The sequence below is a fragment of the Phyllobates terribilis genome, unplaced genomic scaffold (genome assembly GCF_046119375.1).
Source record: "Phyllobates terribilis strain yellow unplaced genomic scaffold, ASM4611937v1 Scaffold_8__6_contigs__length_399053987, whole genome shotgun sequence".
NCBI classification, from domain to species: domain Eukaryota; kingdom Metazoa; phylum Chordata; class Amphibia; order Anura; family Dendrobatidae; genus Phyllobates; species Phyllobates terribilis.
In genome coordinates, this window is record NW_027362768.1 from 376,889,386 (window position 1) to 376,916,010 (window position 26,625).

The 26,625-nt window shown below is 43.5% G+C and overlaps 1 protein-coding gene across 1 annotated transcript in view; it reads right to left on the reverse strand.

The window, feature by feature from the left end:
• IFT122 (intraflagellar transport 122) overlaps positions 1-26,625 on the reverse strand; it is a 101,934-nt gene that overhangs the window by 51,885 nt on the left and 23,424 nt on the right. Inside the window, exons 12-18 of the mRNA XM_073645004.1 lie at positions 26,314-26,451; positions 24,602-24,766; positions 24,311-24,508; positions 21,993-22,133; positions 19,006-19,059; positions 17,159-17,320; positions 15,934-16,100 (exon numbers count right to left, since the gene is read on the reverse strand). Of these exons, the coding sequence (XP_073501105.1) occupies positions 15,934-16,100; positions 17,159-17,320; positions 19,006-19,059; positions 21,993-22,133; positions 24,311-24,508; positions 24,602-24,766; positions 26,314-26,451 (1,025 nt within the window). The remainder of the gene's footprint in view (positions 1-15,933; positions 16,101-17,158; positions 17,321-19,005; positions 19,060-21,992; positions 22,134-24,310; positions 24,509-24,601; positions 24,767-26,313; positions 26,452-26,625) is intronic.

Genomic DNA, 26,625 nt, shown 5'->3' on the forward strand with positions numbered 1-26,625 from the left:
TACATGTACACCAAGTACCGCTACATAACTACATGTACACCACGTACCGCTACATAACTACATGTACACGTACGCTACATACCAATACATAACTAAATGTACACCACGTACCGCTACATAACTACATGTACACGTACGCTACGTACCGCTACATAACTACATGTACACGTATGCTACATACCACTACATAACTACATGTACACCACGTACCGCTACATAACTACATGTACACCACGTACCACTACATAACTACATGTACACGTACGCTACGTACCGCTACATAACTACATGTACACGTATGCTACATACCACTACATAACTACATGTACACCACGTACCGCTACATAACTACATGTACACCACGTACTGCTACATAACTACATGTACACCACGTACCACTACATAACTACATGTACACGTACGCTACATACCGCTACATAACTACATGTACACGTACGCTACATACCACTACATAACTACATGTACACCACGTACCGCTACATAACTACATGTACACCACGTACCGCTACATAACTACATGTACACCACGTACCGCTACATAACTACATGTACACGTACGCTACATACCGCTACATAACTACATGTACACTACGTACCGCTACATAACTACATGTACACCACGTACCGCTACATAACTACATGTACACGTACGCTACGTACCGCTACATAACTACATGTACACCACGTACCGCTACATAACTACATGTACACGTACGCTACATACCACTACATAACTACATGTACACTACGTACCGCTACATAACTACATGCACACGTACGCTACATACCGCTACATAACTACATGTACACCACGTACCGCTACATAACTACATGTACACCACGTACCACTACATAACTACATGTACACGTACGCTACATACCACTACATAACTACATGTACACGTGCGCTACGTACCGCTGCATAACTACATGTACACCACGTACCGCTACATAACTACATGTACACGTACGCTACATACCACTACATAACTACATGTACACCACGTACCGCTACATAACTACATGTACACGTACGCTACATACCGCTACATAACTACATGTACACCACGTACCGCTACATAACTACATGTACACTACGTACCGCTACATAACTACATGTACACCACGTACCGCTACATAACTACATGTACACGTACGCTACATACCGCTACATAACTACATGTACACTACGTACCGCTACATAACTACATGTACACGTACACCACGTACCGCTACATAACTACATGTACACTACGTACCGCTACATAACTACATGTACACGTACGCTACATAACTACATGTACACCACATACCGCTACATAACTACATGTACACGTATGCTACATAACAATACATAACTACATGTACACCACGTACCGCTACATAACTACATGTACACGTACGCTACATACCGCTACATAACTACATGTACACCACGTACCGCTACATAACTACATGTACACGTACGCTACATACCGCTACATAACTACATGTACACCACGTACCGCTACATAACTACATGTACACCACGTACCGCTACATAACTACATGTACACGTACGCTACGTACCGCTACATAACTACATGTACACGTACGCTACATACCGCTACATAACTACATGTACACTACGTACCGCTACATAACTACATGTACACGTACGCTACGTACCGCTACATAACTACATGTACACGTACGCTACATACCGCTACATAACTACATGTACACTACGTACCACTACATAACTACATGTACACCACGTACCGCTACATAACTACATGTACACGTACGCTACATACCGCTACATAACTACATGTACACCACGTACCGCTACATAACTACATGTACACTACGTACCGCTACATAACTACATGTACACCACGTACCGCTACATAACTACATGTACACGTACGCTACATACCGCTACATAACTACATGTACACTACGTACCGCTACATAACTACATGTACACGTACACCACGTACCGCTACATAACTACATGTACACTACGTACCGCTACATAACTACATGTACACGTACGCTACATAACTACATGTACACCACATACCGCTACATAACTACATGTACACGTATGCTACATAACAATACATAACTACATGTACACCACGTACCGCTACATAACTACATGTACACGTACGCTACATACCGCTACATAACTACATGTACACCACGTACCGCTACATAACTACATGTACACGTACGCTACATACCGCTACATAACTACATGTACACCACGTACCGCTACATAACTACATGTACACCACGTACCGCTACATAACTACATGTACACGTACGCTACGTACCGCTACATAACTACATGTACACGTACGCTACATACCGCTACATAACTACATGTACACTACGTACCGCTACATAACTACATGTACACGTACGCTACGTACCGCTACATAACTACATGTACACGTACGCTACATACCGCTACATAACTACATGTACACTACGTACCACTACATAACTACATGTACACCACGTACCGCTACATAACTACATGTACACGTACGCTACATACCGCTACATAACTACATGTACACTACGTACCGCTACATAACTACATGTACACCACGTACCGCTACATAACTACATGTACACATACGCTACATACCGCTACATAACTACATGTACACCACGTACCGCTACATAACTACATGTACACCACGTACCACTACATAACTACATGTACACGTACGCTACATACCGCTACATAACTACATGTACACCACATACCGCTACATAACTACATGTACACGTACGCTACCTAACTACATGTACACGTACGCTACATACCGCTACATAACTACATGTACACCACGTACCGCTACATAACTACATGTACACGTGCGCTACATACCGCTACATAAATACATGTACACCACGTACCGCTACATAACTACATGTACACGTACGCTACATACCGCTACATAACTACATGTACACGTGCGCTACATACCGCTACATAACTACATGTACACCACGTACCGCTACATAACTACATGTACACGTGCGCTACATACCGCTACATAAATACATGTACACCACGTACCGCTACATAACTACATGTACACGTACGCTACATACCGCTACATAACTACATGTACACGTACGCTACATACCAATACATAACTACATGTACACTACGTAACGCTACATAACTACATGTACACCACGTACCGCTACATAACTACATGTACACGTATGCTACGTACCAATACATAACTACATGTACACCACGTACCGCTACATAACTACATGTACACGTACGCTATGTACCGCTACATAACTACATGTACACCACGTACCGCTACATAACTACATGTACACCGCGTACCACTACATAACTACATGTACACGTACGCTACGTACCAATACATAACTACATGTACACCACATACCGCTACATAACTACATGTACACGTACGCTACATACCAATACATAACTACATGTACACCACATACCGCTACATAACTACATGTACACCACATACCGCTACATAACTACATGTACACGTACGCTACATACCGCTACATAACTACATGTACACCACGTACCGCTACGTACCGCTACATAACTACATGTACACCACGTACCGCTACATAACTACATGTACACCACGTACCGCTACATAACTACATGTACACGTACGCTACATACCGCTACATAACTACATGTACACCAAGTACCGCTACATAACTACATGTACACCACGTACCGCTACATAACTACATGTACACGTACGCTACATACCAATACATAACTAAATGTACACCACGTACCGCTACATAACTACATGTACACGTACGCTACGTACCGCTACATAACTACATGTACACGTATGCTACATACCACTACATAACTACATGTACACCACGTACCGCTACATAACTACATGTACACCACGTACCACTACATAACTACATGTACACGTACGCTACGTACCGCTACATAACTACATGTACACGTATGCTACATACCACTACATAACTACATGTACACCACGTACCACTACATAACTACATGTACACCACGTACCACTACATAACTACATGTACACGTACGCTACGTACCGCTACATAACTACATGTACACGTATGCTACATAACACTACATAACTACATGTACACCACGTACCGCTACATAACTACATGTACACCACGTACCGCTACATAACTACATGTACACCACGTACCACTACATAACTACATGTACACGTACGCTACATACCGCTACATAACTACATGTACACGTACGCTACATACCACTACATAACTACATGTACACCACGTACCGCTACATAACTACATGTACACCACGTACCGCTACATAACTACATGTACACCACGTACCACTACATAACTACATGTACACGTATGCTACATACCACTACATAACTACATGTACACCACGTACCGCTACATAACTACATGTACACCACGTACCGCTACATAACTACATGTACACCACGTACCGCTACCTAACTACATGTACACGTACGCTACATACCGCTACATAACTACATGTACACTACGTACCGCTACATAACTACATGTACACCACGTACCGCTACATAACTACATGTACACGTACGCTACGTACCGCTACATAACTACATGTACACCACGTACCGCTACATAACTACATGTACACGTACGCTACATACCACTACATAACTACATGTACACTACGTACCGCTACATAACTACATGCACACGTACGCTACATACCGCTACATAACTACATGTACACCACGTACCGCTACATAACTACATGTACACGTACGCTACGTACCGCTACATAACTACATGTACACCACGTACCGCTACATAACTACATGTACACGTACGCTACATACCGCTACATAACTACATGTACACTACGTACCGCTACATAACTACATGTACACCACGTACCGCTACATAACTACATGTACACGTACGCTACATACCGCTACATAACTACATGTACACTACGTACCGCTACATAACTACATGTACACGTACACCACGTACCGCTACATAACTACATGTACACTACGTACCGCTACATAACTACATGTACACGTACGCTACATAACTACATGTACACCACATACCGCTACATAACTACATGTACACGTATGCTACATAACAATACATAACTACATGTACACCACGTACCGCTACATAACTACATGTACACGTACGCTACATACCGCTACATAACTACATGTACACTACGTACCGCTACATAACTACATGTACACCACGTACCGCTACATAACTACATGTACACGTACGCTACGTACCGCTACATAACTACATGTACACTACGTACCACTACATAACTACATGTACACCACGTACCGCTACATAACTACATGTACACGTACGCTACATACCGCTACATAACTACATGTACACTACGTACCGCTACATAACTACATGTACACCACGTACCGCTACATAACTACATGTACACATACGCTACATACCGCTACATAACTACATGTACACCACGTACCGCTACATAACTACATGTACACCACGTACCACTACATAACTACATGTACACGTACGCTACATACCGCTACATAACTACATGTACACCACATACCGCTACATAACTACATGTACACGTACGCTACCTAACTACATGTACACGTACGCTACATACCGCTACATAACTACATGTACACCACGTACCGCTACATAACTACATGTACACGTGCGCTACATACCGCTACATAAATACATGTACACCACGTACCGCTACATAACTACATGTACACGTACGCTACATACCGCTACATAACTACATGTACACTACGTAACGCTACATAACTACATGTACACCACGTACCGCTACATAACTACATGTACACGTATGCTACGTACCAATACATAACTACATGTACACCACGTACCGCTACATAACTACATGTACACGTACGCTATGTACCGCTACATAACTACATGTACACCACGTACCGCTACATAACTACATGTACACCGCGTACCACTACATAACTACATGTACACCGCGTACCAATACATAACTACATGTACACCACATACCGCTACATAACTACATGTACACGTACGCTACATACCAATACATAACTACATGTACACCACATACCGCTACATAACTACATGTACACCACATACCGCTACATAACTACATGTACACGTACGCTACATACCGCTACATAACTACATGTACACGTGCGCTACGTACCGCTACATAAATACATGTACACTACGTACCGCTACATAACTACATGTACACGTACGCTACATACCAATACATAACTACATGTACACTACGTAACGCTACATAACTACATGTACACGTACGCTACATACCGCTACATAACTACATGTACACGTACGCTACATACCGCTACATAACTACATGTACACTACGTACCGCTACATAACTACATGTACACGTACGCTACATACCGCTACATAAATACATGTACACTACGTACCGCTACATAAATACATGTACACTACGTAACGCTACATAACTACATGTACACGTACGCTACATACCGCTACATAACTACATGTACACGTACGCTACATACCAATACATAACTACATGTACACCACGTACCGCTACATAACTACATGTACACGTACGCTACATACCGCTACATAACTACATGTACACTACGTACCGCTACATAACTACATGTACACGTACGCTACATACCAATACATAACTACATGTACACCACGTACCACTACATAACTACATGTACACGTATGCTACGTACCAATACATAACTACATGTACACCACATACCGCTACATAACTACATGTACACGTACGCTACATACCACTACATAACTACATGTACACCACGTACCGCTACATAACTACATGTACACGTACGCTACATACCAATACATAACTACATGTACACCACGTACCACTACATAACTACATGTATACGTATGCTACGTACCAATACATAACTACATGTACACCACATACCGCTACATAACTACATGTACACGTACGCTACGTACCACTACATAACTACATGTACACCACGTACCGCTACATAACTACATGTACACGTATGCTACATACCAATACATAACTACATGTACACCACGTACCGCTACATAACTACATGTACATGTATGCTACGTACCGCTACATAACTACATGTACACCACGTACCGCTACATAACTACATGTACACCACGTACCGCTACATAACTACATGTACACGTACGCTACATACCAATACATAACTACATTTACACCACGTACCGCTACATAACTACATGTACACCACGTACCGCTACATAACTACATGTACACGTATGCTACATACCAATACATAACTACATGTACACCACGTACCGCTACATAACTACATGTACACCACGTACCGCTACATAACTACATGTACACGTACGCTACATACCAATACATAACTACAGTTACACCACGTACCGCTACGTACCGCTACATAACTACATGTACACCACGTACCGCTACATAACTACATGTACACCACGTACCGCTACATAACTACATGTACACCACGTACCGCTACATAACTACATGTACACGTACGCTACATACCGCTACATAACTACATGTACACCAAGTACCGCTACATAACTACATGTACACCACGTACCGCTACATAACTACATGTACACGTACGCTACATACCAATACATAACTAAATGTACACCACGTACCGCTACATAACTACATGTACACGTACGCTACGTACCGCTACATAACTACATGTACACGTATGCTACATACCACTACATAACTACATGTACACCACGTACCGCTACATAACTACATGTACACCACGTACCACTACATAACTACATGTACACGTACGCTACGTACCGCTACATAACTACATGTACACGTATGCTACATACCACTACATAACTACATGTACACCACGTACCACTACATAACTACATGTACACCACGTACCACTACATAACTACATGTACACGTACGCTACGTACCGCTACATAACTACATGTACACGTATGCTACATACCACTACATAACTACATGTACACCACGTACCGCTACATAACTACATGTACACCACGTACCGCTACATAACTACATGTACACCACGTACCACTACATAACTACATGTACACGTACGCTACATACCGCTACATAACTACATGTACACGTACGCTACATACCACTACATAACTACATGTACACCACGTACCGCTACATAACTACATGTACACCACGTACCGCTACATAACTACATGTACACCACGTACCACTACATAACTACATGTACACGTATGCTACATACCACTACATAACTACATGTACACCACGTACCGCTACATAACTACATGTACACCACGTACCGCTACATAACAACATGTACACCACGTACCGCTACCTAACTACATGTACACGTACGCTACATACCGCTACATAACTACATGTACACTACGTACCGCTACATAACTACATGTACACCACGTACCGCTACATAACTACATGTACACGTACGCTACGTACCGCTACATAACTACATGTACACCACGTACCGCTACATAACTACATGTACACGTACGCTACATACCACTACATAACTACATGTACACTACGTACCGCTACATAACTACATGCACACGTACGCTACATACCGCTACATAACTACATGTACACCACGTACCGCTACATAACTACATGTACACGTACGCTACGTACCGCTACATAACTACATGTACACCACGTACCGCTACATAACTACATGTACACGTACGCTACATACCACTACATAACTACATGTACACCACGTACCGCTACATAACTACATGTACACGTACGCTACATACCGCTACATAACTACATGTACACTACGTACCGCTACATAACTACATGTACACCACGTACCGCTACATAACTACATGTACACGTACGCTACATACCGCTACATAACTACATGTACACTACGTACCGCTACATAACTACATGTACACGTACACCACGTACCGCTACATAACTACATGTACACTACGTACCGCTACATAACTACATGTACACGTACGCTACATAACTACATGTACACCACATACCGCTACATAACTACATGTACACCACGTACCGCTACATAACTACATGTACACGTACGCTACATACCGCTACATAACTACATGTACACCACGTACCGCTACATAACTACATGTACACGTACGCTACATACCGCTACATAACTACATGTACACTACGTACCGCTACATAACTACATGTACACCACGTACCGCTACATAACTACATGTACACGTACGCTACGTACCGCTACATAACTACATGTACACGTACGCTACATACCGCTACATAACTACATGTACACTACGTACCGCTACATAACTACATGTACACGTACGCTACGTACCGCTACATAACTACATGTACACGTACGCTACATACCGCTACATAACTACATGTACACTACGTACCACTACATAACTACATGTACACCACGTACCGCTACATAACTACATGTACACGTACGCTACATACCGCTACATAACTACATGTACACTACGTACCGCTACATAACTACATGTACACCACGTACCGCTACATAACTACATGTACACATACGCTACATACCGCTACATAACTACATGTACACCACGTACCGCTACATAACTACATGTACACCACGTACCACTACATAACTACATGTACACGTACGCTACATACCGCTACATAACTACATGTACACCACATACCGCTACATAACTACATGTACACGTACGCTACCTAACTACATGTACACGTACGCTACATACCGCTACATAACTACATGTACACCACGTACCGCTACATAACTACATGTACACGTGCGCTACATACCGCTACATAACTACATGTACACGTGCGCTACATACCGCTACATAAATACATGTACACCACGTACCGCTACATAACTACATGTACACGTACGCTACATACCAATACATAACTACATGTACACTCCGTAACGCTACATAACTACATGTACACCACGTACCGCTACATAACTACATGTACACGTATGCTACGTACCAATACATAACTACATGTACACCACGTACCGCTACATAACTACATGTACACGTACGCTATGTACCGCTACATAACTACATGTACACCACGTACCGCTACATAACTACATGTACACCGCGTACCACTACATAACTACATGTACACGTACGCTACGTACCAATACATAACTACATGTACACCACATACCGCTACATAACTACATGTACACGTACGCTACATACCAATACATAACTACATGTACACCACATACCGCTACATAACTACATGTACACCACATACCGCTACATAACTACATGTACACGTACGCTACATACCGCTACATAACTACATGTACACGTGCGCTACGTACCGCTACATAAATACATGTACACTACGTACCGCTACATAACTACATGTACACGTACGCTACATACCAATACATAACTACATGTACACTACGTAACGCTACATAACTACATGTACACGTACGCTACATACCGCTACATAACTACATGTACACATACGCTACATACCAATACATAACTACATGTACACCACATACCGCTACATAACTACATGTACACCACATACCGCTACATAACTACATGTACATGTACGCTACATACCGCTACATAAATACATGTACACTACGTACCGCTACATAACTACATGTACACGTACGCTACATACCAATACATAACTACATGTACACCACGTACCGCTACATAACTACATGTACACGTACGCTACATACCGCTACATAACTACATGTACACTACGTACCGCTACATAACTACATGTACACGTACGCTACATACCGCTACATAAATACATGTACACTACGTACCGCTACATAACTACATGTACACGTACGCTACATACCAATACATAACTACATGTACACTACGTAACGCTACATAACTACATGTACACGTACGCTACATACCGCTACATAACTACATGTACACGTACGCTACATACCAATACATAACTACATGTACACCACGTACCGCTACATAACTACATGTACACGTACGCTACATACCAATACATAACTACATGTACACCACGTACCACTACATAACTACATGTACACGTACGCTACATACCACTACATAACTACATGTACACCACGTACCGCTACATAACTACATGTACACGTACGCTACATACCAATACATAACTACATGTACACCACGTACCACTACATAACTACATGTACACGTACGCTACATACCAATACATAACTACATGTACACTACGTACCGCTACATAACTACATGTATATGTATGCTACGTACCAATACATAACTACATGTACACCACATACCGCTACATAACTACATGTACACGTACGCTACGTACCACTACATAACTACATGTACACCACGTACCGCTACATAACTACATGTACACGTATGCTACGTACCGCTACATAACTACATGTACACCACGTACCACTACATAACTACATGTACACGTATGCTACGTACCGCTACATAACTACATGTACACCACGTACCGCTACATAACTACATGTACACCACGTACCGCTACATAACTACATGTACACGTATGCTACGTACCGCTACATAACTACATGTACACCACGTACCGCTACATAACTACATGTACACGTATGCTACGTACCGCTACATAACTACATGTACACCACGTACCGCTACATAACTACATGTACACCACGTACCGCTACATAACTACATGTACACGTGAAGCTATGGACAGCGTGCAGACAGAGCGTCTCTGCTCGGGGCGATCCTGAGGGCCCCGGTTTCGGACTCCTCTCCCTTCGCTGCTGTTCTAATACCAGGAAATGTTCCTTCTTTCGTTCCTATTAAATTTTACAGTCCTGCAAATTCTCCTATAAATCTCCTGGGAAGTTTTTAAGAGCGGAGGAGGGAAAACTCCAAACTGCAGGAGAAAGTGCGATTAACTTAGAAGGGGAGTATATGCATTCAGCGTATGCAGCACAGCTGCGGGGCAATGTCACTGTATGCTCCGGGTCACAAAACAAAGCAGTGATGAGATACCAAGTGGCACTTTCCCTTCACACATCTCATGTCCGGAGACACAGAGACCACCCATAAAGCTGACGGCTTCCAATGGGCTCCATGTATTACTTAACCCTTTCCCAACTGTGCGATTTTCCGTTTTTTGAGCTTTCATTTTTTCCTTCCTTTCTTCCAAGAGCCCTAATTTTTTTTATTTTTCCATCAACATAGCCGTGTGAGGGCTTGTTTTTTTGCGGGACGAGTTGTACTTTTGAAGGACACCATCCATTTTATCATATAATGTACTGGAAAGCGAGAAAAAAAATTCCAAGTGCGGTGAAACAGCGAAAATAGCACAATTCCGCAATCTTTTTTTTTTTTTTTAATTTAGCATTCATTTTACGGTAATAATGACCTTGGCAATAGGATTCCCCAGGTCAGTACGAGTATGCAGATACCAAACATGTATTGTTTTTATTTTATTTAAGTGGTGAAAAAAAATCTAAAATTTGTAAAAAAAAAAAATTCACTTATGTCGCCATTTTCCGAGAGCGGTAACGTTTTCATTTTTCGGGATATGAAGCTGTGTGAGGGTTTATTTTTTGTGCCTCGAGTCGATGCTTTTATTAATATCACTTGGTGTAGATACGATATTTTGATCGCCTGTTACTAATTTTTTTTGTGCTGTTGCAGATGAAAAACTTCAATTCTAACATTTTGATTATCTTTTCTCGTTATGCCATTTACTGATCGGATTAATGTATTTTATATTTTCATAGATCGGACTTTTAAGACCGCAGAGATACCAAATATGTGTGTTATTTTTTATTTCTTAAAAATGTGAACTTTTAGATTTTTTTTTCAGATTTTTTTAAAACTTTTTTTTTATTATAACTTCGGAGGATGAGGGGGAAAAGTCCTTTAAACATCATCCAAGTTTTCAGCTTTATACCTTCAGGTGTTTGATAAAGTCTTTATATCCGCGGCAGCACAAACAATAGACGTGATCTGAACCTGTGACATAAGGAAACATTTCCTCCTGGAAGTGGAAAAGATGAGCGAAGGGACGAGGCCGGGCAGGAAACCGCGTCTTGGTTATTAGGCTGAACGGCTGCAAATAACCCTCTTCCTGCTTTGGATTTTATTTCCACTTGTTTTTCAGGTATAAAAGTAAAACAAAAGGCTAAAGATAACCGAGGAACGTCGGAGCAGCTGGACGATGGGGGGAGGCCTGATATTCTCTACACGGAGTCTCTCAGAGGACGCAGCGCACCAGGAAGGTGGAAAGCCGGAAATTAAAGCAAGCGGAAAGCCATTCTCAGTCATAGGAAATTTACTGTTCTGCCCATGTGCCCAGTAACCAGGTGACCCTCCTAACACCTCATCACTGAGGACTGAGCGCAGCTCCTGGAGGTCTAAACCTACCAGTATCCCACCAGAAACATAAATATAATAACATTCAGGACCAGCATAGGGCTGAGGAGTGTCCTGCCACTAGATGTCACACATCCTGCGTTATACTCCAGAGCTGCACTCACTATTCTGCTGGTGCAGTCACTGTGTACATACATTACATTACTGATCCTGAGTTACATCCTGCGTTATACTCCAGAGCTGCACTCACTATTCTGCTGGTGCAGTCACTGTGTACATACATTTCATTACTGATCCTGAGTTACATCCTGTATTATACTCCAGAGCTGCACTCACTATTCTGCTGGTGCAGTCACTGTGTACATACATTACATTACTGATCCTGAGTTACATCCTGCGTTATACTCCAGAGCTGCACTCACTATTCTGCTGGTGCAGTCACTGTGTACATACATTACATTACTGATCCTGAGTTACATCCTGCGTTATACTCCAGAGCTGCACTCACTATTCTGCTGGTGCAGTCACTGTGTACATACATTACATTACTGATCCTGAGTTACATCCTGTATTATACTCCAGAGCTGCACTCACTATTCTGCTGGGGCAGTCACTGTGTACATACATTACATTACTGATCCTGAGTTACATCCTGTATTATACTCCAGAGCTGCACTCACTATTCTGCTGGTGCAGTCACTGTGTACATACATTACATTACTGATCCTGAGTTACATCCTGTATTATACTCCAGAGCTGCACTCACTATTCTGCTGGGGCAGTCACTGTGTACATACATTACATTACTGATCCTGAGTTACATCCTGTATTATACTCCAGAGCTACACTCACTATTCTGCTGGTGCAGTCACTGTGTACATACATTACATTACTGATCCTGAGTTACATCCTGTATTATACTCCAGAGCTGCACTCACTATTCTGCTGGTGCAGTCACTGTGTACATACATTACATTACTGATCCTGAGTTACATCCTGTATTATACTCCAGAGCTGCAGTCACTATTCTGCTGATGCAGTCATTGTGTACATACATTACATTACTGATCCTGTACTGATACTGAGTTACATCTTGTATTATACTCCAGAGCTGAACTCACTATTCTGCTGGTGCAGTCACTGTGTACATACATTACATTACTGATCCTGAGTTACATCCTGTATTATACTCCAGAGCTGCACTCACTATTCTGCTGGTGCAGTCACCGTGTACATACATTACATTACTGATCCTGTACTGATACTGAGTTACATCTTGTATTATACTCCAGAGCTGAACTCACTATTCTGCTGGTGCAGTCACTGTGTACATACATTACATTACTGATCCTGAGTTACATCCTGTATTATACTCCAGAGCTGCACTCACTATTCTGCTGGTGCAGTCACTGTGTACATACATTACATTACTGATCCTGAGTTACATTCTGTATTATACTCCAGAGCTGCACTCACTATTCTGCTGGTGCAGTCACTGTGTACATACATTACATTACTGATCCTGAGTTACATTCTGTATTATACTGCAGAGCTGCACTCACTATTCTGCTGGTGCAGTCACTGTACATACATTACATTACTGATCCTGAGTTACATCCTGTATTATACTCCAGAGCTGCACTCACTATTCTGCTGGTGCAGTCACTGTGTACATACATTACATTACTGATCCTGAGTTACATCGTGTATTATACTCCAGAGCTGCACTCACTATTCTGCTGGTGCAGTCACCGTGTACATACATTACATTACTGATCCTGTACTGATCCTGAGTTACATCCTGTATTATACTCCAGAGCTGCACTCACTATTCTGCTGGTGCAGTCACTGTGTACATACATTACATTACTGATCCTGTACTGATCTGGAGTTACATCCTGTATTATACTCCAGAGCTGCACTCACTATTCTGCTGGTGCAGTCACTGTGTACATACATTACATTACTGATCCTGTACTGATCCGGAGTTACCTCCTGTATTATACTCCAGAGCTGCACTCACTATTCTGCTGGTGCAGTCACTGTGTACATACATTACATTACTGATCCTGAGTTACATCCTGTATTATACTCCAGAGCTGCACTCACTATTCTGCTGGTGCAGTCACTGTGTACATACATTACATTACTGATCCTGAGTTACATCCTGTATTATACTCCAGAGCTGCACTCACTATTCTGCTGGTGCAGTCACTGTGTACATACATTACATTACTGATCCTGAGTTACATCCTGTATTATACTCCAGAGCTGCGCTCACTATTCTGCTGGTGCAGTCACTGTGTACATACATTACATTACTGATCCTGAGTTACATCCTGTATTATACTGCAGAGCTGCACTCACTATTCTGCTGGTGCAGTCACTGATCCTGTACTGACCCAGTGCTGTAATCAGAATTCTGCTGGCTACTATTGCTCTTACATCTCCACCCAGCCGTGGTCCCCGCTCAGCTCGATGGCCTTCATGTGCTCTCCGGCTGACAGATACATCTCGGCTGCTGCTTTCGGCTCCCGGATATTGCGGGCCCAGTCCGCTTGCTTGGTGATCAGAGTCTTAGTCTCTTTTGGGTCTCCAGATCCCAAGAAATCCTGAAGGAGAGACATTGTGTCAGTGCATGATATAGAGAGGGGTTAGCGGCCCACCTGCCTACGACATGGGGAAAGCACAGCTGTGATCTATATTTTTCCAGGAGCTGCTGCTCTGTAATAAGCCGTACGCTGACACAAAGTCCAGTGAGGCGGGTTGTAGCAAGAAATCTTCCCCACGTTCCTCCATTCATTTGTAACGTGTCCCTGATGGAATCTGCAGAACCTGTCAGTGGAGGTCGTGCACATTTTCGCACACCTCATACGAGCTTCAATGTCTGAGACCCCAATGGGAAATGTGCCAAATAATGATGCTGCTTCTCTAACCGGAGGTCCTGACCGCAGAGGTGCTGAGTGTTACCGACACCGCGGCATTAAGTAACCCCCTCCATAAATGAGCAGGAACAAGGACATGTGCCGATGATGGCCGGTTACGACAGCTGCCCACTCATGGACCCCCTGAAGTGCATACGGGGTCATTGCTCTAACTCCTTACACAGCCCGATTCTCCCCCAAACATTGGACAAAGATTAGAATGCATAAAAGAAAATAGACCAAGAAGATTGGGAAGAGACGGCCAGCTCTGAAAGAAAAAAATGCATTAGGTACATTTTATTTTTCTCGTCATCTTGGGGTATCTTGAGCCAAGAAGAAAAGGTAAGGAAGGATGCAACTGTCTGTGGCTCCTGCTGACTTCAATAGGAGCTTCATACAGAGAGCCCCCTTGTGCTGGCAGTTAAGGTTTGTATATTGCTATATCACTGCCATTACTTTATGATCATTGGAGGTCCAACTTGTTTGACCCCCCTAAAGGGAAGCAGCACTGGTAAAGCAATGCATCTCATTTTTTTTGGCCCCCAGACTGTGCTGAGAATTGCAGCCGACCCCATTCACTTCAATGCGGGTGGCTGGTCGGATCCCTGCCGGTTATAAAGTGATGGTGTATGTCAGTGATACGCCACGTCTTTATAAAATGGCAATATCCTTTTAATTATGTTGCGTTCTAAAAAAAAAAAAAAAAAAAGAGTATATGAACGAGTCGTCTTATCCGAATAGGTTACCTTGGCGTAGTCAAACATGCGCAGGTCTGTGAACATACTGAGCGCTCGGCCCTCCTGTCCGCCCCTCTTGTACAGTTTGCCGGCCTCGTGGAACTTGCCCTGGTAGGCGTAGACGTCTGCTAAGAATAAGTCGTTGTTGGAATCTCCTCGTTTTTTCCGTTCCTTGAAAACACGTAAATAAAAAGAGTGTAGGGAATAAGTGTTAATATGGAAGATTTTAGCAACGGACGACTCTCTTTGATTATATGATCGTTATGGCAGCAGAGCACGGTCTTCGTCAATTAAAGGGAATCGATCATTTCTGCGTGGAGAGTTCAGTGGTGCAGATGACGTTGTATCGACAGATGCATGTCTGGATGCTGGCACGATCAGCGGGCATCGTGCCTATTAATTACGCTTGATACCCATTGACGATGCCCGCGTCCTGGGATATAATGTCATCATGGCCGCTTATCTCTCGATGCCGAAATGACAAGGACGTGTGCACAACACCTGCCGATCACATACGTGTCCTGGCGAGCATCTGCCCACGCAATGTCATCAGACTGGATACAACGCTGACATCTATCAGTACAGCTTTTCCCCATTCACTGACAACAAGCGGATATCTTAGAAGGCTGCATATTTTATCGCTGGATATAAAAGATACTGAATATTTACTATAAGATCCCCAGTAGACCCCTCTGAGCCCCCCAATCTGGAATCTGCTGCTATGTGACATCCCATGGGATTTCAAGGGGTTAACCATTAACCCCTGAGTCTAATCCATCCTAGGTGGCTCCGAGGACACGTTCGTGGACTGAACCTCTTTCCATATGTGTGTCATACGCGGTCCCAGGTGGGGGGCTGCAGTGAAAGGAGCATTGTGATCCAGCTGCCATGTGAGCTCTGCGCTGACAGCGACCAGACTGGATTTAATATAAGAGCAGAGCGTCCAGCCTATAAATCTAGTAACGTCCTAAATACACTTTAGGCTTGTCTGCAGCAGTTATTAGCTCCTCTCTTACAACGTCGGACCTGCGGTGTATTAAATTACGACACACAGCCGGGGTCTTTATTGCAAGATCTACAGGCGGGATTCTCCAGACCTCAGCCAGCATGGCCGTATATGCACCAGAAGTGTTTCACCGACAATGTCGGGATCTATAGTAACAGCGATCATTCCTGAAAGGTAAAAATCTTCCTCTGAATCTCTGCAGACTGTATAAGGAAAGTCCTGGAAAACCCCTTTAAAATGCTCAGGGAAGGAAATGTCTGTCTTATTTTCCAGTCACAAACTTTTATAGGACTGGCATAAAAAAAAAAAAAAATAAAATGTTGATTATATTGACAGAAATGTTCCCAGTCTATAAGCATCGTGTGGCGTCTGTATACAGTGACAGCACGGATATCGCTCAATATAAGAAATTCAGGTCGGAGGAGACGTCCATTTATAACAAGAATGAAGTCATCAAGCTGAAAACAAAGAAGAAAAGGAAGGAAAAGGAAAAACGTGCAGAATAATCTACGGCTCGCCCAGCTCCTGAGCCCCGCACGACAGATAACACAGCTATATATAGTTATATTCAGCAGCACGGGATATAAAGGTAAACTAACTGAGTTTGCATTAGCTCTGTCAATGAAAATGGATCTGACAGGTTAGATTTTATCCGTATGACCCTACTGTTCCTTGGGAAGGTAAGCAAGGTATTCGGGGAATCAGACGACTCCTTTAAACGCCGATTTTATCAATGGCTAAATTACTCGTGACAGGAGTCGGTCGATCCCTTAGAAAATCAATCGAAAGCAGGGAAGATTTACAGAAGTTGCACTGACCCCCGGGAATGACCGCCATATGGTGCACTTACCTCAATACTGTTGATCAGTTCCAGGTAGCGAAGATCTCTTATGCGAATAAAAGCCTGAAAAAAACAGGAAAAAAAATTAGGTGACCATCAATAATATGCAAATTACTCATGAATATGAATCTATCTATCTATCTATCTATCTATCTATCTATCTATCTACCTCTATACATATTATATATATATCTATATATATATAATTGTCTTATCCCGTCTGTCTGTCTTTCTGTCTGTCTGTCTGTCCAGGAAATCCCGCGTCACTCATTGGTTCGGCAGCGTCCGCGACCAATCAGCACAGTAGTGTTTAACTTTTGCGGCAAGATCACTGATTGGTCGCGGGCCAAGACCGCGACCAATCACCGATTTGTGCGGCACATTTAAATAGCGGCCGCGACCAATTGGATGTCAGCGCCGCTCCCCGGTCCTCCCTTCACACCCTAGCCGCATGGATGTCAGCGGCGCTGCCTGTGCGGATACTTCCGCTCCGAGAACCCGGGACATGAGCGGGCGCTCGCAGCAGAAGTATCCCGACCCGCAGCGCCGCTCTCCGGTCCTCCCTTCACACCCTAGCCGCTGATGTCCCCACAGTATCCGCATGGTGTTACAAAGGTCCGGACATTTGTGTTAAAAATCGCTGATTGGTCGCCGACGCTGGGCGCGACCAATCACCGATTTTGGCGCCACATTTAAATAGCGTCGGCGACCAATCAGTGATTTTTAACACAAATGTCCGGACCTTTGTAACACCATGCGGATACTGTGGGGACATCAGCGGCTAGGGTGTGAAGGGAGGACCGGGGAGCGGCGCTGCGGGTCGGGATACTTCTGCTGCGAGCAGTCGCTCATGTCCCGGGTTCTCGCAGCGGAAGTAGCCGCACAGGCAGCGGCGCTCCCCGGTCCTCACTAATACGATTCCGCTCCCCGCTCCTCACCAATACGATTCGCTGATTGGTCGCGCTCTCCGCACGCGACCAATCAGTGATCTTGGCGCTAAAGTTAAACACCGCTCTGCTGATTGGTCGCGGGCAGCGGCCGCGACCAATCACCGATTTGGGCGCCACATTTAAATAGCGGCCGCGACCAATCCCCGATCTTGCCGCCACATTTAAACACTACTGTGATGATTGGTCGCGGTTTCCAGCCGCGAGCTTGGCGCCAAATTTAAACAACGCTCTGCTGATTGGTCGCGGACGCTAGACGCGTCCAATCAGCGAGATTGGCGCCAAATTTAAACAACGCTCTGCTAATTGGTCGCGGATGCCGGCCGCGACTAATCAGCATTATTGGCGCCAAATTTAAACCCCGCTCTGCTGATTGGTCGCGGTTGCCGGCCGAGATCAATCAGCAGTATTGGCGCCAAATTTAAACCCCGCTCTGCTGATTGGTCGCGGTTGCCGGCCGACATCAATCAGAAGTATTGGCGCCAAATTTAAACACCGCTCTGCTGATTAGTCGCGGTCGCCGTCCGCGACCAATCAGCAGTATTGGCGCCAAATTTAAACCCCGCTCTGCTGATTGGTCATGGCCGGCAACCGCAACCAATCAGCAGTATTGCCGCCAAATTTAAACCCCGCTCTGCTGATTGGTCGCGGTTGCCGGCCTCGAGCAATCAGCGATTTTGGCGCCAAATGTAAACACCGCTCTGCTCCTTGCGCCCGGTCGGCCGCATACACACACATATATATATATATATATATATATATATATATATATATATATATATATATATATATATATATATATATATATATAAAAATAAACACACATACATATATACACACACACGATTATGAAAAGAAGTCTACAACTGACATGGAGTAAAAGTTTCCACTATCGCTGGGATTGCGATTTGTCACTGTCATATCGCATAATGATGCAGGCGGATGGGGGGCGTAATGCAACCCCTAGCAAGCTGGAAAAAATACACCCAGATCCCACTTTTTACGACTAGCCCTATGGGTTGCAATGCTACCAATTTACCTATATTATGATGCAATAAAGCAGTGCCACGTATGATTTTTAGTCTCGAGACCACCGGCCTAAATGATAACTGGGGGTCTGACCGGAGAATTGTGAAGGGGCACAACACGGCATTTCCCTGTAGTGACCATCCAGACTACCTGGCTGTACAGAGAACTGTAGTCGGTCCCATTGACTTGAATGAGGCTGAACAGCAGTGAAGGGGCCTGAGAACATCCTTGTGAAGGGAAAACAATGCTCCAAGCCCCTTCATTTTCAAAACCAATGACAGTCCCAGCATTCAGACCCCAGAGATTATTGTACTGGAATAAACCAGCAATGTGCCATCACTTACCGAGATAGAAATACCAAGATGATTGACATCTACACACAAGTGGCCTCTCGCAGCCTTAAAGACACAGATGATACTAATAACAGATTTGCAGCACATTAGCGTCTCTGATCTGCATCAAAGAAACGTCATTATCCAAACTACATCAAGATTGGAGCAATGACTTAGAAAGGAATGAACACGGATCGCACTAATAAGACCAGAATGACTGACAGCTGAACTTGGTGTTAGAAGTGAGTGTCGTCAGGCGAGGCCTCTGGGATCTGGTAGTGATGGTGCATATAAGGAGCGTTCAGTTGTCAGAAGGGTATATAGCCTCTTCATACACTGTGCACAGTGAGTATATAATAAGGGAGAGGATAATACGCCTCTGTCTGACCCCTTTCCTCTGCAGAAACAAAAGGATTGTTGTAATTCATGGTATCCGATCTGCTTCCCAATATGTTAGCAGGGTCGGCCAGCACTGATGTGTATGGGGCCTTCAGTCTCTACTGCCGCACTCTTTAGTGATTTTACCAGCATTTATTTTGGTGTCAGCAGTTTTACATCCGAGCACCAGACAGGATGGGGCTGTGAATTACAGGACGTGGCCGGGACCTTCGTCACAGGAACACACAGCAAACAAACAGATCGTATGAGGTCAGACAAAGCAACAAAGCATCAGGAAGCAGCTTGTCACCTTCTTAGAGGTCTCAAAATCCAGCCCTTCCAAAGCTTCCATGGCCAACTCCCTCCAGTCCAGATCGGTGACCCCCAGGCAGGCAATCTGATGGGCCTCCCAGAACAGCTTTCTTTCCAGGTACTGATACATTGGAGTAGACTGCAAGGAAAGACACAAGTCAGGATGACATCGAATAATCCCGCACAGCGCACGATTATCTGAGACTCTGCGTCAGGGGGCCCCATAGTCTGGACCCCTGACTGCCTGACATTAGGCTAGTCCTATGGACCCCAATCTACTGCTTTATCTGCTGTAAATGCATCCATCTTCCTAAGTAAACCAAACTTTATTTTTTTTAAACATAAAATCATCAATTAAAAAAAAAAAAAATCAAAATGGCATCATCAAGGCATAAAATAGGTGAGCCGATGGGGATGCTGCCAAATAATGGATTACAGATCATATCATTCACTACTATAGTCCAATGGTCTCCAACCTGTTGCAAAAAAACTACAAGTTCCAGCATATCCAAGAGGTTGTAGCTTTGCAACAGCAGAAGAATCCCAGGCCGGAGACTATTGTTGTATTGTAATAAATGTAATTATTAGGATGCAATCACCCGGCACTAGTAGCCTATGTTTGTCACACGCCCCATGACAGCTCCCATCATATATGTCAAGTGCAAGTATAAACCCGCATCCACCCGACAAAGGCCAAAAGATTGGTGTTTTCGTTTTTTTCTGCCGTTCTTCCCAGAGCCATAACTTTTTTTATTTTTCGGTCAATAAGGCCATGGTGAGGGCTTGTTTTTTGCGGGATGAGTTTTTACTTTTGAATGACACCATTGATTCAACCACATAGTGTACTGGAAAATGGGGAAAAAATTCCAAGAGCGGTGATATGGCAAAAAAAAAAAGTGCAATTCCACAATTGCTTTTTGTTTGTTTTTTACCATGTTCAGTAAATGCTAAAACTGACCTGCCATTATGATTCCCCAGGTCAGTACGAGTTTGCAGATACCAAACATGTATAGGTTCTTTTTTATTTAAATGGTGAAAAAAAATCCAAAATTTGTAAGAAAAAAAAAACAATGGTGCCATTTTTCTGAGACCCGTAGCGTCTCCATTTTTCATGATCTGTGGCCGGATTATGGCTTATATTTTGCGTGCCGAGCTGACATTTTTATTGATACCATTTTGGGGTAGAGACAATGATTTGATCGCTCATTATTGCATTTTATTGCAATGTTGCAGCGGCCAAAAAAAACGGAATTCTTGAGTTTCAATTTTTTTCTCTTGTTACGCCGTTTACCGATCGGACTAATTTACGTTATATTTTGATAGATCGGACATTTCTGAGCTCAGCAATATCAAATATGTGTAATTTTTTTAATAGGACAAAAGGGGGATGATTTAAACTTTTTTTTTTTTTTTTTACTTGCTTCAATAGTCTCCTTAGGAAACTTGAAGCTGTGATCATCCGATCGCCTCTGCTACACGTAGCAGTGCTTCAGCCCTGATATATGTGGCATAAATCATGATCTCCTATCTCCCCGTTCATAGGAGATTTACAATGACAGGCACGGGGGTCTTCTGAAGACCCCCAATTATCATGCCAACCCATCGGCACCCTGCAATCATGTCACAGGGGCAGGTCTTAACAGTAAATCAAAAAAATCACTGCACACCCTACGAGTCCCCTACAAGCTCCCTAGCAGGCTGTCCTAGTTGACTCCTCCAGCTTATCTTCCCTTATACCATTGATACGAATATACGGTCAACTGAAGAAGGTCGTGTAGACCGAAACGTTAACGTATGTTCACTGTATATTAATATGGACTGTAATAAATTTTCTTAAGCAGAATTTTTTCGAGTGCCAAGGTTATTTTCACATGTGACAGGGCACGGTCCCTTCTTGAGCACCACTTTAGGGTGTGCAGTGATTTTTTTGATTTACAGGGGCAGGTCTTGTGACGCGCTTCCGCTCGGCGGGTGTTAAATGGCAAAGTCAGAGATTGACAGCGACATTTAACTTGCTAACAGCGAATTCACCCGAGGCTGTTAGATGCACATAACGGCGCTGAGCCCGCATTAAATGTAGGGACACAACCTTGGATGTATCTAGAAATCCAAGGTCATGAAGGGCTTGAAAACATCCGTTGGGGATATCGATCAGGAAATCCTCCTGGCATATACCTCTGATGTACACAGACTGCTGACCGTTCTTTTAATGATGGCTGCTTGCACGGACACCACTTGGGCAAAGCATGGCCTGGTGGCATGTAGTGAAGACACATTTACCCGTCCCCCCAGGGCATCGTAGATTACCAGTCTCACCTGTGGCACATCAACAGAAGACATGGAGTAGACGTGCAGACAGAAGATTTTGGAGCCATTGTACCCCACCACAAAGCCCTGAAGCTTCTGCTGATGTACGGGGAAGTTACTGGCTTTGATATTTAGGTATCCTCCTCCAGAAAAGCACAACATGTCCTCGCACTGGGTGTTCCAGGCGACACTGTTAGCGTTGGGCTCCTACGTGGACAAACATATCTGTAAGAACACTAGACGCTCACATCTGACATTCCCTTATTTTGCAGATAATCACCGATAATCTACAGTCCTGACCTGAAACAACAGTTCCTTGCTCGTGATGTCATACACCAGACACGTGTTGTTCTCGTCCACCACGGCGAGCTTGTTGCGGCTGGCGCTCATGTCCAAGCAGCGGACGGATGTTGTTTGTTTCAGTAACGTGATGGCAAAGAGATTGTCCACGAAGATCTTCAGGATCTGATTGGAGACAGAAAGCATCACACAAATGGCTGAGGAGTTGCCTCATTTACTAATCACAATTATAACAGAAGGTGATGGCGCTGGAAAATAATCTGAAAGCAAAAGATCAACGCAGACCACAAGAGTAAATAATGGGGGGGCTCGTAGCTACCAATACTGCAAAAAGTACATTTGCAAAAAAATTAAGCAGTCACGCAGCGCCACCCAGTGGTTATTGAGTATTAACACTTTACAATGACTTTGTGTAAGAAGGCAACGTCACACCTCCTGGAAGCTGAAGGATATTCATTCTCTTGTCACAGGAAACTTTTGATAACCTGCGGGTTTTTTCCCAACATCCTGCAATGTGCAACATTCAAGCAAATCCCTCAAAAATATTTTAAAATTGCTTTTAAGGCGAACTTTTAATATAATTCAGAATACACATTGAGGGACATTTATCGAGACCGTGCAAATTTAGACCAAACAATCGTTAAAATTCGATAAATTTATCAAAACGTCTCGTTCTGTTGATAAATTTGGCGCATTTCTAATCTGCCTAGTCTAAATTTCGTCACCTATTAGTTGGCTTACTTTGTCCCAATACTTTTGAGACAGATTCTAATTTTCTGCTTAACCCCATCCCTAAGGAGAATGTATTTATAAATTTCACGTTGAGTGTGTGTGTGCACAGCAGCATACATGGCGGATACCGGCTGTGGTATACAGCTGAAACCTGCCCTTAACAGCAGCGACTGGAGCGAGCTCCGATCACTGCTGTTTAACCATTTATATGCCGCTGTCAATCTCTGACAGCAACACTCAAGTGGTACTAATAAGTGTGGGTGTCTGATCAGACTCCCGTTATCCCCCCTGCAACACAACAACGGGTGCTATCAGAGTGCCAAGGAAACCGGGACCTACTGAAGGCGCCACAATGCCATCTTTGTAACCGCCTATGGCTTGGCTTCATAGGAGATGTTTAATTTCCAGATATGCTGCGATACTGTAGCATTGCAGTATATAGTACAAACAATTGCAGGCTCAAGTCCTCTATGGGAACTAAAAAAAAATGTGCAAAAATGTGGTTAATTTAACAAATAAGTATCCCCAAAAAAATAAAGAAAAACATAATAGTTCAAATTAGATGCTTTTTCCAATCTGAAAATAAATAAATATCACATTTGGTATCCTTGCGTCTGTAAAAGTCTGATCTATGAAAATATAGAAGTAAAGGGTTATTTCCATCTTTAGAAGTTATCACCTATCCCACAGATAAATGATAACTTGTTGATCAGGCGGGGACTACTGCTGGGACCCCCATCAATCCAAAGGGCCCATGTCTCCTGTGACTGGAGCTGTGGTGAAAATGTGTACTCAGTGCTCCATTCTTAGGATGTTGCACATGTTCACTACGGCCCCATGCACACAGAAGATTCCCCACCATCCCCTCTATTCTCGGGAATGGTGGGAGTCTCAGTGGCAGGGTCAGACATTTGTCAGTAGGTACTAAATGTTTTTAGGACAATCCCTTTAAGCATTCATAGCTACCAAACAGATATTACCTGTCCATTTTTCAGTCCCACTAACAAGCCTTCTCGTCCTGCGGGGCCTCCGATCACCTTTATGTACCGGATTAAAGACTCCATCATCCACTCTCGCTCCTTCACACCCTTGAAGGATAAACACTGCAAACGCTTCTCCTGTGATATGAGAGAAACATAAATGCATCAAATACAAACGACCTCCAACAAACACTAACAGTAAAGGTAAAGATCGCTAGCATAAACTATGCAAGAGACATGCAAAAAGATATAGCATTAACATACTATGCATCGTCAGTGTTCATGGAGGATGCTGCAGTCGGTCGGTCACTC